At 43.7% G+C, this 13,288-nt stretch overlaps 1 protein-coding gene across 2 annotated transcripts in view; it reads right to left on the bottom strand.

Annotated features, from left to right (window-relative positions):
* The window catches only part of HVA22K (HVA22-like protein K), a 120,248-nt gene extending 113,098 nt beyond the window's left edge, over positions 1 to 7,150 (bottom strand). The window contains exon 1 of one of the 2 annotated variants that reach the window (XM_086491030.1): positions 6,991 to 7,150. In XM_086491030.1, coding sequence (XP_086347156.1) covers positions 6,991 to 7,023 — 33 coding nt within the window. In that variant the 5' untranslated portion in view covers positions 7,024 to 7,150. The remainder of the gene's footprint in view (positions 1 to 6,990) is intronic. The other variant, XM_086491029.1, reaches the window with a different exon arrangement.
* Between the last annotated feature and the right edge of the window lie 6,138 nt (positions 7,151 to 13,288).

The following is a 13,288-nucleotide window of genomic DNA, read 5'->3' as shown; positions in this document are numbered from 1 at the left end:
ATTCCGTGATTTACGCTGGCAACTTTTTGGCATTGCTTTTGCACCAGATGCTTTTGAATTTGGAGGCTTTTCACTGTAAACTGCCTTTGGGGCCTAGGGCCTTTTTAAACTGCCTTTGGGGCCTAGGGCCTTTTTAAATATGTGCTAAGGGCTCATTCTCTGGCATGCTTCCTGGAGAAGGTTGCAGAATCTGGAGTACTGGCTTGTATTGTGTTGATGCAATATAAAGAAATAGCGAAAGGGGCGCCAAGGTTTGGGGCCAATACTCTCTACGGTAGAATTCCGCACTCCGTGTTGTGTGTCGTCTCTCTCTCTCTCAATCCAATTGTTATTGAAGTGCTAAAAGTCTGTTCAGTCTGTTCTTTTCTATTGGCACGTGGTGCCTGTATTGTGACAGTGAGCACCTACCCAATCTCTTGTACTTTGAACACAGATTAATACAAAAAAGAAATACCGAAAGGGGCGCCAGTCTTTGGGGCCAATACCTCTTGGCACGGAACTACGTCGGGCCGTGTCGACCTAATTGTGAATTGTGAATTGTTTTTTGAAGTGAATCTCTGCTGTGTTGCGATAGAATCTTGACTTGGGGTGTCCAAGTTTGTTACAATGGTATCAAAGCACAGAAAGATTCTTCTTCTACGGAGGATCCAATCCTTTTTGCAGCGCGCACAGCTTTTGGGAAAGAATCTGTGTCCGGACCCCGGACTTATTAGCCACACCCGTCCTTAAAACATCGCGCATCGGGCGCGCTCCCGTCTTCATCACTCTGTCTTACAGGGCATAAAGCCATAAAGAATCCCCTATTAGACATGGGTTCTCGTGAAGAATCTGACAGAGATGACACCTCTCAGTGGGAAGTTGAAAATCCAACACAGGAACTGCAGAAGAGAATGAAGATTTGGGCAAACAAAAAAATTCGGACAAGTTTGCCAGAAAGGAGTACAAACATCAACTGCAAATTGGTATATGTGTGAACAAATTGATTAAGTACTCCTGGGACCCGAGATTGGCGAAACACATGAAGAATTACCCAATTGATAAGATTTACTCGAGAAAGCATGTGGCCATCGCTTCTCCTCTCAGGTAGGGAGGAAAGCCGAAAAGACAGACGAGTGCAGAAAATCGGAACCTGTACTCGCAAAAAGACATGGACAAGCACTCTTGGAAAGAAGCACTTCTACAGAGCCAACAAATATGACTTCCTCGAAGACAAGAGCAAGAAAATAAAAGAATTCAAAGAAGGCGAACACTGGACTAAGTTTGAATCCTTTTTTGGGTTCCGAGATGCTCGAAGGGCTTTGGTCTTCATTCAGCAGTTTGACATAGTTTTCTCTGAAGGGCATTAATCAAAGCACTCCCAGATTCGGAGGGCTACCTCTTTCTTCAAGGGAAATGCTCGAACATGGTGGTCCACTCTTCTTCTGAGGAAGGAAGCTCCAGTTCAATGGTTGAAATTCAAAAGGCTCTTTATTTTCTTCTTGCCTGTCTCGGGAGTACAAACGAGATATACGAACCGCTTGGAATCATCTTCAGATGACCAAGGGAGATTCTCTGGACGCTTATTGCGAGAGATTTTGGAACTCTTTTCTACCAACCTCTTCATTTAAAAAGGTCTCGTTTAAGGTACAGATTGAGCGGTTTTGCTCCGGACTTCCTACAAGGATCCAAGACTACTGCTTGGCACAAAATTCAAATTCTGTTCAAGAATTGATGGGTCATGCAAAACGGGGTCTTGCGGTACATTCAAGAAATCTGACTTACCCCACTGATGAGATCTTGACTCAGAGAACCCAACAGACCTCTCACAATGAAAGTAGAAAGAGAAAGAGTTCCCAAGACAAAGAAAAGAAAGATACACGTCCCCGACAGACTCTTAGAGAAACGGCTATCTATCTCAAAGAGGGGAAGTGTTTTGGTTGCGGGGAATTCGGACACATCTCCGCAAAGTGCCCCTAAAAGGCATAGCAAGAACTGATTGAAGACAGGCCAGAGAGTTCTAGAGCAGCAGAGGAACGTGGTAGAAAAGGCAATTTAGCAGAATTGGTACCACATTGCGTGGGGCCCGAACCGAATCAGATGAACGGAAGTACAAAACTTTGCCGCACTTATGGCAAAGTGAACGATCAGGAAGCCCTCAATTTTTTTTATGGAGGAGCCAAGGCCAACTTCTTTTCACTTGAATTGGCGGCTCGATTTGGAATTACGCCCGACAGGCTAAGGCCACAGGTGGAGGGAGTTCTAGCGGCACCCGAACGGGATGTTGCCATTACACCGATCATTGGCAAAGTTTGTTTGTAATGTCAGGGGTGTTTAGGGCAGAAGGACTTCTACGTAATGCCCTTGGGAGGTTGTGACGTCCCCCTCAAAATCCCATGGTACCACAAGAACAACGCCATGGTTGACTATCGGGCTGAGAAAGCGACTTTGACAAATGAAGGGCAAAGAGAATGTACTTGATTAAATTTAGTTTCTTTACTCGCTTTTCTGGAGAGAACTGAATGATGATTGAAGGTCGAATATGTTTTGACCTTGATAAAGAATGCCACGATTTTCTCCACACTCATTCCGATTGCTTTTCTAAGGGCCTGCCAGGCGAGTTGCCACCATCTCATCCTGAGGATCATACTATTAATATGATACCTGAAGCACACCACCAAACCCGCCACCTTACAGTGTGAGCCGAGCCCAGAATGAAGAGATTATGAACCAAGTGAAAGACCTCTTGAAAAAGGGTCTTATCCAGCCGAGTACTTCATCCTACTACTCTCCGATATTGTTGGTTTTAAAGAAAGACGGATCTTGGAGAATGAGCATTGATTACACCTTCAAAACCAGATTTCCGATTCCGAGGATCAATGATATTCTTGACAGATGATGATATTCTTGACAGATTACAGGGATCCTCTAGTTTCAGTAGGATCGATTTGAAAAGCGGATATCATAAGATCCGAATCACGCCGGGAGATGTCTACAAGATAGCTTTTCGGACGAGCTTCGGTTTGAATGAATTTTCGATGATGCCTTTTGGCCTTACCAATGCTCCAGTGACTTTTAACCGAATGCAGGACAGGAATTTCAGAGTGTATAGATCTTTTGTTGGCACCTTCTTTGATGACATTATAGTCTTCTCCAAGGATGAGGCAGAACATAAACAACATCTGCTACATGTCTTTCAGGCATTGCGAGATCACAAGTTGGTGATCAATGCCAAGAAGAGTGAATTTTTCTTATCGGAGATGCACATTCTGGGACAAAGTAAGCTTGGGTCGTGCATCCTTTTTCTCTGGGTTGCTCTTTCTCTTTCTACTTTTATTCTGTTCGGCTCGTTGTGTCATGGCCTCATCTGTGGGGTAGGTCAGACTGCCAGAGTGAATGGCAAAGCCCCGCTTCGCATGACTCATCAACTCCTGAATAGAAGCTGACTTCTGCTCCAAGCAGTTAGAAAAGAGCTCGAGAATCTTTCACAGTAAGCATTTATTGTATCTTTCTTGGTCATCCGAAGATGGTTCCAAGCAGCTCGTATATCGCGTTCATACTCTTGCGTTGCGTCAAGCTTCTTAAATTTCAACCATTTAACTAGCACAGTCTTGTTTAAAAGAAGCGTGGACCACCAAGTTCGAGCATTCCCCTTAGAGTAAGAGGCAGCTCTCCGAATCTTGGAGTGCTCTAAGTAGCGTCCTCCTACAAAAGCAATGTCAAACTGTTGTATAAAAGACAAAGCCTTCAAAGCATCTGAATATCCTGAAAAAGTGTCAAATCTGATCGTAGTGTCAACCTTCCTTAAACTCTCGGACTTTCTTGCTTTTATCTTCCAGAAAGTCGTATTGGTTGGCTTTATAAAAATTCTTCTTGTTCGCATAAAAGTTTCCGTCATCGGAGTCCGAACTGTCTGTAGACGAGTCCTCAGTAGAACTGTCAGTCACTGGGCGAGATTTGAACTTCTTTGCCTTTTTCTTGCCCTTTCCGAAGCGTTGTTTCTTGCTTCGCTTTTTGCCTTTTCTGTCTTCTTTGCTCGAATTTGAAGAGCTAGAAGAACTGTCAAAAGAAGAAGAAGAAGAAGAACTAGGTACTCCTTCAAAGTGAACACGCTTCTTCTGTTTCTTTGCTTTGTCAAATGTCGACTGACAACCCAAATAACCCGGTAAGTCAGTGCCTTTCTTCTGCTTCTTGCCGTGCTTTTTGGCTTTCTTTTGAGCGTCAAAAAGCTGAGCAATCCGTGCATCAACCACCTCTTCTAATTCCTTCTCTGAATATTGCTTGTGATCAGAAGGTTTCTTAAGAGCGGGTTTCGGGGGTGGTGTAGTGGTTTTCTGCCACTGCGCATGCACTTCCTGAAAAGAAGTCTCGCTCGTATATTTTGCCAATTTCGGATCCTTCGCAAAACTGAGCATCATCTTTGTTGCATCACTGATCAATTCATGACGCTTCATCTCTCATTGCTCCGCCTGAGTAGGCCGAGACGGGCCATACTCTCTGCCGGAATCTTCATTGTGATCCCTGCCTGCATCTCCATATGCAAAGGGAGTTGACTGATCCTTGCGTGAAGCCATAGGTGCCGCGGAAAAAATAATTGGGAATCGGATTTCCCATAGAAGAGAAATCGGTCGTGCTCTGATACCGCTGTAACAAACTTGGACACTCCAAGTCAAGAATCAATCACGACAACACCAACTAACCACTTCAAAACAATTCACAGATTACAATAGACTTGCACTGGCCCGGCAAAGTTCCGTGCCTAGAGATATTGGCCCCAAAGACTGACGCCCCTTTCGGTATTTCTTTATGTATTAACCAATGTCAAAGTACAAGAGAGCGGTTAGGGTTTCACTCTCAGACTCTGCGTCCAGATGCTCTGCAGAGTGAGCCCTAATCCGCTTATTTGAAGATTACAAGGGATGCCCAAAAGCAGAGCCCCAAAAGATTCCAGTTCAAAAGCAAAATTCTCTCTCTCTCTCTCTCTCTCTCTCTCTCTCTCTCTCTCTCTCTCTCTCTCTCTCTCTCTCTCAAGAAAGTAAAAATTAAAGCAATCAATTTTTCTCTCTTGGCCCAGCGTAGAGAAAAGCTAGTAATTTGCGTCGCTCAGCTGGCTGTTTTTTCAGCACAATTTCAGTCGCAATTTTCGGAAAAACCGTACTGCTGCCACGTGGCATTTCAGCCGCCAGAAATTAGGGTTTGAGCCAATTTAGGGTTTTTGCCAGCAGTTAGGGTTAGGGTTTTCAGAAATTAGGGTTTCTGCAAATTAGGGTTTCTGCTCTCGATAGTCACGTCATCACTTTGTGACAACCCCTCTCTTCAGGGGAACATAAAAGAAACATTCATTGAAGTACAAAAGTATTCACTAACACAAGGAAAGAAGGAAAGGATTTTGTGGAAGTGTTAAACTAGATCTTCACCATTTTAATTCCGCTGCACCTGACATGGACACTCCCTTGAAGCGTACACGCTGGACACTCCCTTGAAGCGTACACGCTTCTTAGCTTTTTGTTCATTTGAAAACGAAGACCCTCGATCCAAATAACCAGGATAATTTGTTCCCTTGCTGCATCTCTTTGGAGGCTTCGTGGTCTTCAATATTTGGTTGATTCATTGTTCGATCACATCATCAAGTTCATAGTACATCTGCGGGACAGGTAGTTTCTTCAATGCGGACTTTAATGGTGAATCGATGGTCGTACACCATCGAGAATGCGTCTCATCAATCGGGTACCAGGTCAAAAATTTCGCATACTGGGGATCCCTCAAAATACTGGAGCATCTGCTTGGCACAAGCACACAAGCATCAACCTGCTGGTGACGTGGCATCTCCATTCGTTCATACTCCGTAGACTGTGGAGGCTCGTACTCTTGTTCCGATTGCCCATTTAAATTTCTCGTACTTTCCCCCAATTCGGAATTGTCGGGTGGGTTCGTATGATTCTTGTGGGATTCGTTGTTTGAATCACGTGGTTCAATAAAAGGATTGAATTTCCCAATGGAAGGAAAATCTGATACTACTGTAATAGACTTGGGCACCCCAATTCGGAAATCTCACACGACACACAAGAGAATCACTTAAAATGCTTCACAAAACTTAATCACGGTTCAATAGAGTCGACACGGCCCGGCATAGTTCCGTGCCCAGAGGTATTGGCCCCAAAATCCGGCGCCCTTTCGGTATTTATTTTTATATTAATGCTTGAGCAAAGTTACAACTCCCGTGAGCCCTCTCTGCTCACGAGCTCGTCAGCTAACTAAGGGGAGAAGTGGCCTTGGGTTCAAATTTATATGCCCTTGGCCTTGTTACAAATTCAAAAGCAATTTACGTGAAAAGCTTGCAAACTCAAAAGCAACTGGCCCAACTCCAACGTAATGTAAGAGTTGGATGTGTCACCTGGCACTAGAGATCGAGGAGCAATATATATGTCAATGTTCCAATGATTGTGAGATTTGAGGATACTCCCACTGCCTCTTCCAAGCGAATCCCAAATTTCATGGATCATTTAAACCAGTGATGTCTAGGCTTGTATCTGTTGGAGATACAAGGACAATCCTGAGGGCAGGGCACCAATACACGAAGGGTCGGCACTCTGTAATCAAGAAAGTAAGCCACTTCTCTTGGTAACTAGTAGCACATGACTTACTGTTTGATACATGTGTTTGACTAGGCTGGTTCTTTTTATGCTCACTGCTGTTTACATACTTTCAGCTGTGCGAACGACCTAGCGTGTTTAATTAACGAATGAAATACATCACATAATGCAACTCGTTGCTAGTTGCACGATGCAAATGTCAAATTCAGGCAAGGCATCGTCTTGTAAAAGATTGCAGTCAGGTCCATGGGTATGTCTGATGGAAGAGGAACCGGTTTCTTCTCCTTTTTTCAAACTAGTCACAACAGCGACCAAAACGCGACGTTTACGTTTTTTATTTCACACCTCTCTGCTCTAACGCACCTCTCTCTCTCCCTCTCTCCCTCTCTCTCTCTCTCAACCAAGATCAAAAGAAGCTTACATCGCTGGCTAAGGAAGCCGAGAGAAACGCCATGGCTCACTCTGTAGAAAGCTTCGTCTATGCCCGTTGCTTTTGAACTTCAAAATAGCGACAGAGCGATCGTGATCGGTTCGATCATTCGAAGCACTGTGGAGGAAAGCCTCTAATCTAAATTCGGATTAGTGCCTCCTGAGTCCCATTTTTTCAAATTTTACTTACAACAAGACACGTGTAAGATATGGATGAAGTCCACGTGGACAGAAAAGAAGGGAAAATTACCTCTAATTCCCAAATTACCCCTCAAATTTCAAAAATTCCCATAGCATTGTACCTATCTTGGTTGGATTGTTCTAGATTTTCTAATCTTTAATCCTTTTTGACAATTAAGATACCCCTCAAATTTCAAAAATTACCAAAATACCCCTCTAATTTGTGGAGATTCCCAAAACACCCCTCAAATTTCAAAAATTTCCAAAATATCATTTGTATCTATTTTGTGAATTGTTCAAGATTTTATAATCTTTATTCCTTTACAATTGAGATCCATATTTGTATCTATTTTGGTTGGATTGTTCAAGATTTTATAATCTTTATTCCTTTTTTACAATTGAGATCCGTATTTGTGTGCTTAGCATGTAATTTGACACAAATTATAGCAAAAAAAGACAATTATGTCTTGAAGGAATTAACCTCCAGCCTACATAACCAACTCAAATTGTAGTTTTAGCATTTTGTAGTCTTCTTATAAAAAGCTGCATTTTTTTTAGACTTTAGATATACTTAATTTCATAGCCAAGGGTATTTTGGGAATTTTTGGAAATTTTGAAGGGCATTTTGGGAATTTATGACAAAATATTGGGGGTACTTTGGGATTTTTTTGAAATTTGAGGGGTATTTTGGAAATTTTCACAAAAAGAGAAGTATTTTGGTAATTCTCCCAAAAAGGAACATTGTGAAAAATCGAATGCTTACCCAAAATAATTAAAAAGCCTTTGAGCAACAGTTTGCTTCCACGTCGGATGAGATTCTACCACACTGGATGCGATGCTCATGGTCCACGACTCTTGCTATATATCTATGTCTTCAACGTTGACACTCCTTAATTCTCTTGTGGTCTTCAATGTTTATACTCAAAGGCGCAACCAATCATTGAGAGCTTTCAGTTCAGAATGACATCTTGGGAAGTGTGTAAGGCACTAGATAGGTCTCTCTAAGAGTGCATTCGCAAGATGTTGTGGCAGTGTTTTGAGTGATGAAAGCAGTTTTGTCTATTACTCATGAAATCTCTAAAGCTACAATCGAAGCAAGAGAGAGAAGGCGAAATAGAGGAGAGAGGGTGGTAGTGTTAGCACAACTTTGCCAAAATCGGCAGAGTTAGGACTTCCTTAGCATCGTTTCTTTTACATGACAAAGAAGGTTGACCTTGTCGGAGCCCTTGTGTGAATCCTACCTAATATTGAGCACTCGTGGTGGGCTCTCATAATCAAAGTAAGGTAGCAACCATGGCAGCTGTCATTGCATTTGTCATTGGTCTCAACTACAAACACCAATAGAAAAGGATGTAGCTTATCCTGAAGGGGATCAGAGAGCACCACAGACGGAGAGTGAGAGAGAGAAGGAGACACACAACACACAGATATAGGTGGGGAGATTCAAAGAGTGAGCAACCCCCTATACACTTATGCTATGCATAAGGTATACAAGTCAGTGGGCGCCCAGACTCTGGGCAGCCAGGCAAGGCACAGGCACCTATACCCCAACAACCTCCCACTTAAAGGCGACTGTGCCTTTAAGCAAGGGAACCTAGTCTAAAGACTACAAAAGGCGAGAGAAAATCGCTCTCAACCGATGCCCATTGGCTGGCTGTGATCGTGTGCATCCGGCTGTCCTGCTCCCGTGTAAGTCCATACACCACCAGACGTACCGCACACATACTGCAAGTATGTACGCAATACCTGCATATCTCCCTCGTGCACTATGCCATCATCAGTCAACAAATGACTGACAACCCCAACTGCAAATGCTCCAACTGCAGCTGCGATATCCGGTCTCAAGATTAGCATCTCATACATGAGACCACCGAATGCCGATGCAATGCTAGCGGGCCCTGCTAGCTCTACGGAGCATGCATCAACATATATATCCCTGGCAATAGGCATCTCTGACTGACAAGGCGTGTCAGCCACATGCATCTCCTAACTGTCCACAAAAGACGCATCAACCTATCGTGCAACCTCACAGCAAACCAACTGCTCTAGGTGTCTGCTGGAAGACATATCCTGCACAACTATATCCCCATGCTCACTGTCGAGCATAGAAAGGAATGACTGCATAATCGCTGACATCTCAGCCTCCTCTACAATCATCCACTGCAAACATGACCAATCAATCTGTTGTGACTCACTAGAGCTCTCATGCTCTAACTCCTTATGTATAGACTCTTGCACAACGTCCTCCTATCGTGACTCACTAGAGCAAGACCGCTCTACCTGTCTATCCTGCATAGAAGTATCTCGCACAACTGACTCTCTGCTTTGCTCAGTCACTAGCAAAGCATGCATGTCTGACTCTGTCACCTCTCTGTGTGATTGCTCAAGTCGTGCCCCAACTGTGTGCACAACGAGCTCACTACTCTGCACTCCATGCAAAGCACCCTGCAACCCATGAGCAAAAGAGAGTGTCCGGGTCTCTCGCTCTCTGCATGGCTGTAACAAGATTGAGACTCGACCATCTCGCACCAGTACTACGTGCAATGGGTACCATGTGCCAACTCTAGCACCTCTCGCAATCACCAACGAACCCAAATGCAATACAAAAGATCGCTCAAGCAGCGATACCCGACATCCACTATCTCGCAACTGTCTGACTGAGATCAAATCCCGTCTCAGATCTGGCACATAACGCACATGACGCGGGGTAAATCTCATGTCACTGGGCAAGGACAAACATACGTCTCGTGCACCCTCAATGTCATACACAACACCATCAACCATGTGCACAAAACCAAGTCTCCCACTAGAAAACGTGCTAAACCACTCACGATGCGACGTGACATGGAAAGTAGCATCTGAATCTAGTAACCAATGTGAAGACAATGTGCAATCCGATATGCAATCCGTAGACATAAGATCGTCTGAAGACAAGCTAGATGTGAATGTGACATCACCGTCACAAGCATACTCAGTAACCACCGTACTGATCTCACTAGCATTTGTCATGCCCAAATCTGCATCACGTATCTGTCGCCTCCGTTGTCTCAAACGCGTGAAACATCGACGCCTAATGTGCCCTCTATGTCCACAATGCCAACATGTAAGTCTCTATGCCGTCGAGACTTGCGTGTGGGACCAATCTCTCCCATGGACATAGAAGTGGGACTAGACTCCCCTGCAGACATGGATGTCGCGTATATAGCATGTAAACTCTGCCATAAAGCATGATTTGTAGTCTCCCTCGAGACCTGCCAGTAAACAGACTCAACCAGATGCAAATGAATCGTAGACATGGCTAACTCGTCAAGATCCTGCCAATCATCACCACGCATAGACTTGGGCTTCGCTGATAAACCATGCAAGGGTTTATCCTGCCCCAAATCCGCCAATGCAACAAGCATATGCTCCTTCCAAGCAACAAAATCTGCACCATCAAACTGTGTTAGGCCATAACGCTGGAATTCAAATGAAAAATCAGCCATAATGCTCGCAAAAGAGCAACCAACAATGAGTAGCAAATGTCAACCAAATCAGCCCTAAACTGGCTCGAATCGCATCAACAAAAGTCTGCAAATATGGCTCAAAACCTAATGCAAAATTGCACCAATAACCGTGCAAAACCTTGCACAAAATCACAAGTCAATATGACTCGAATCCGGCTACCTAGCTCGTAGCCACACAAGCATACATTACAATATTCACTCCTGTGAGTGTGCCAAGATAACTGTACGCCTGTCAAACCATGAGCTAATCACCAAGCTCACATTGTGCGGTATTGATGCATACACATGCACAAATCTCCCACCTGCAGAGAACACCGTACGCAAATGCTGAGTGCAACCCGCAATCTCTACCTAGATTGCATAAATGATGCGCATAAAACTCCTGGGAAAATTTTGCCAGAGTTTCGACGCACAATGGCTATCAACACAAAATAACCATTGTCTTGCAAGCTCAATACAATGAGCAATCAATGCGCATCAAACTACACTCAACATACATGCATAAGCTCTGCAAACTTGTGTCCAACAAATGCTCACAAAGAGTACCATAGGTGACCATACATGTCATCCACAACCAACCTCTGCACTTGCTCATAAGATCTACTGCTCACCACATAAGCATACATAGAGCATTACCCGCTCAAAGACCATGTATGCAAGCCACAACACTGCAGAAGAACCACTCAACTGCAACTGGCAGCACCTGTGGGAGTACTAGACTCAACCTATACCTGGGAGTCAAACCCGATCTTGTAACACCTCATATGTGCCTGCTACCTGCAGTGTGCACGGGTAAGTTGTCTGCAGCAAAGAAAACAACAGAGCTCAAAACTGTCCTGAAAAATAGTCTCTGTGTTTTTAATTTCAGACCCACCTGCACTCCGAATCAGAAAACAATTCCTTCTACAAAGTCATAGAGCTTGAATCCAGCTCCGTTTTGAACCAAAAAGTTTTGGAATCGGAGCTTTGTAGCTCAAGTTATGAGCAAAACAGTAGACTGCTGTCAAACTACCAAAAACTGAACGACTTTCTTCTGTGCTTCTTTGAGCTCATAGAAAGGCTCAAATTCACTTCCCACCTCGATGCGTGAGCTGAATGTATCAATTTCACAATGCTTCCATGTCTATGGAAGCTCCAAGCTCCAATCTGTCACCGATGTAGCCGTTGCAAAGCTTGCCGAGAAGAGGGAAGATGCTGTACACAGTGGGTTGGTGATCTGTAGAGGAACTGTGGACTGATCTGTGAGCACTAGGAAGCTCCCAAGAGCTCTCTTGCAAGCCTCTATATGGCTGTCCACAAGCCTGCTCTATTTCTTTGCTCAAATCTGTGACCTCTCCGCCATAGCCGACGAGTTCATCGCGAAGCCGTCCATCTACGCTCTCAAACCTGTCGCTCTGATACCAATTGAAGGGGATCGGAGAGCACCACAGACGGAGAGTGAGAGAGAGAAGGAGACACACAACACACAGATATGGGTGGGGAGAATCAAAGAGTGAGCAGCCCCCTATACACTTATGCTATGTATAAGGTATACAAGTCAATGGGCGCCCAGACTCTGGGCGGCCAGGCAAGGCATAGGCGCCTATACCCCAACATATCCAAGGTTGATGTAGTGGTTAACGATAAAAGGAGGCACCAACAATAACCATGAATATTGTTGATCTCTTCAGCGGCCATGAGAAACCACATTAGAAAGGGTGCGTCAATTGTAGGTTGATCCAACCAGGGGAAAAGGAGATCAAAAATGATCCACGAACAGGCATCTTTGAAATTCAAAATTTCAAGAACATCAACTTAGCAACACAATTAGATATCCAAACTAATAGTACATTGTTGATATCACTCACCTAACAACCTCCGATGTCCTCGATGAGGTACACTATCTCATATGCAGATAATGGATCTCCCAAAAGAACATGGATCTACATGAAAACTTTTTTTTCTTTATTTTCAAACTTTATATTAATCATTATAAAACTAGGTACTTCTTACCATAGATGTATAGATGTGACCCAATGGTTGAAGAGCAAAAATGATCCAGGAATAGGCTTGTGTAATTTAAAAATTCAAGAACATTAACTTTAGCAACAAAATTAGATATCAAAACTAATGGTACATTGTTGATATCACTCACTTGACAACCTCAATGTCCTCGATGAGGTACACTATCTCATAGGCAGATAGTGGACCTCCCAAAGAAGGTGGATCTACATAAGAACTTTATTTTCAAACTTTAAATTAATCGTTCTAAATAATCATGTACTTCTTACCATATATGCATAGATGTGAACCAATGGCCGATGAGCATCTGAAGGTATGGAGATAATGAGAGAGAATGACCCAAGAGCAAGAACTTTATATCTATAGAGATGCTCATACAACTCATTGAATGAGACTGAGAGGAGCATGACAACTGGTATCAGGTGAGTATATGATTTTTATTTTTTTTAATAGGGAGTGCATAAGTGTATATAATAGTAGTAGCCCCCACCCTCATTTATTTTCCAATATCTACCATATGTTGTTGGGGGGGGGGGGGGGGGAGAGGAAGCAAGAGAGACTAACAATCGGCAACACCACTCTATCTGCCTTCGAATTCCTAAT

This window comes from Adiantum capillus-veneris, chromosome 19 (assembly GCF_014529385.1).
Source record: "Adiantum capillus-veneris isolate H3 chromosome 19, ASM1452938v2, whole genome shotgun sequence".
Classification (NCBI taxonomy): domain Eukaryota; kingdom Viridiplantae; phylum Streptophyta; class Polypodiopsida; order Polypodiales; family Pteridaceae; genus Adiantum; species Adiantum capillus-veneris.
This window is presented reverse-complemented; position numbering and strand designations above follow the sequence as displayed.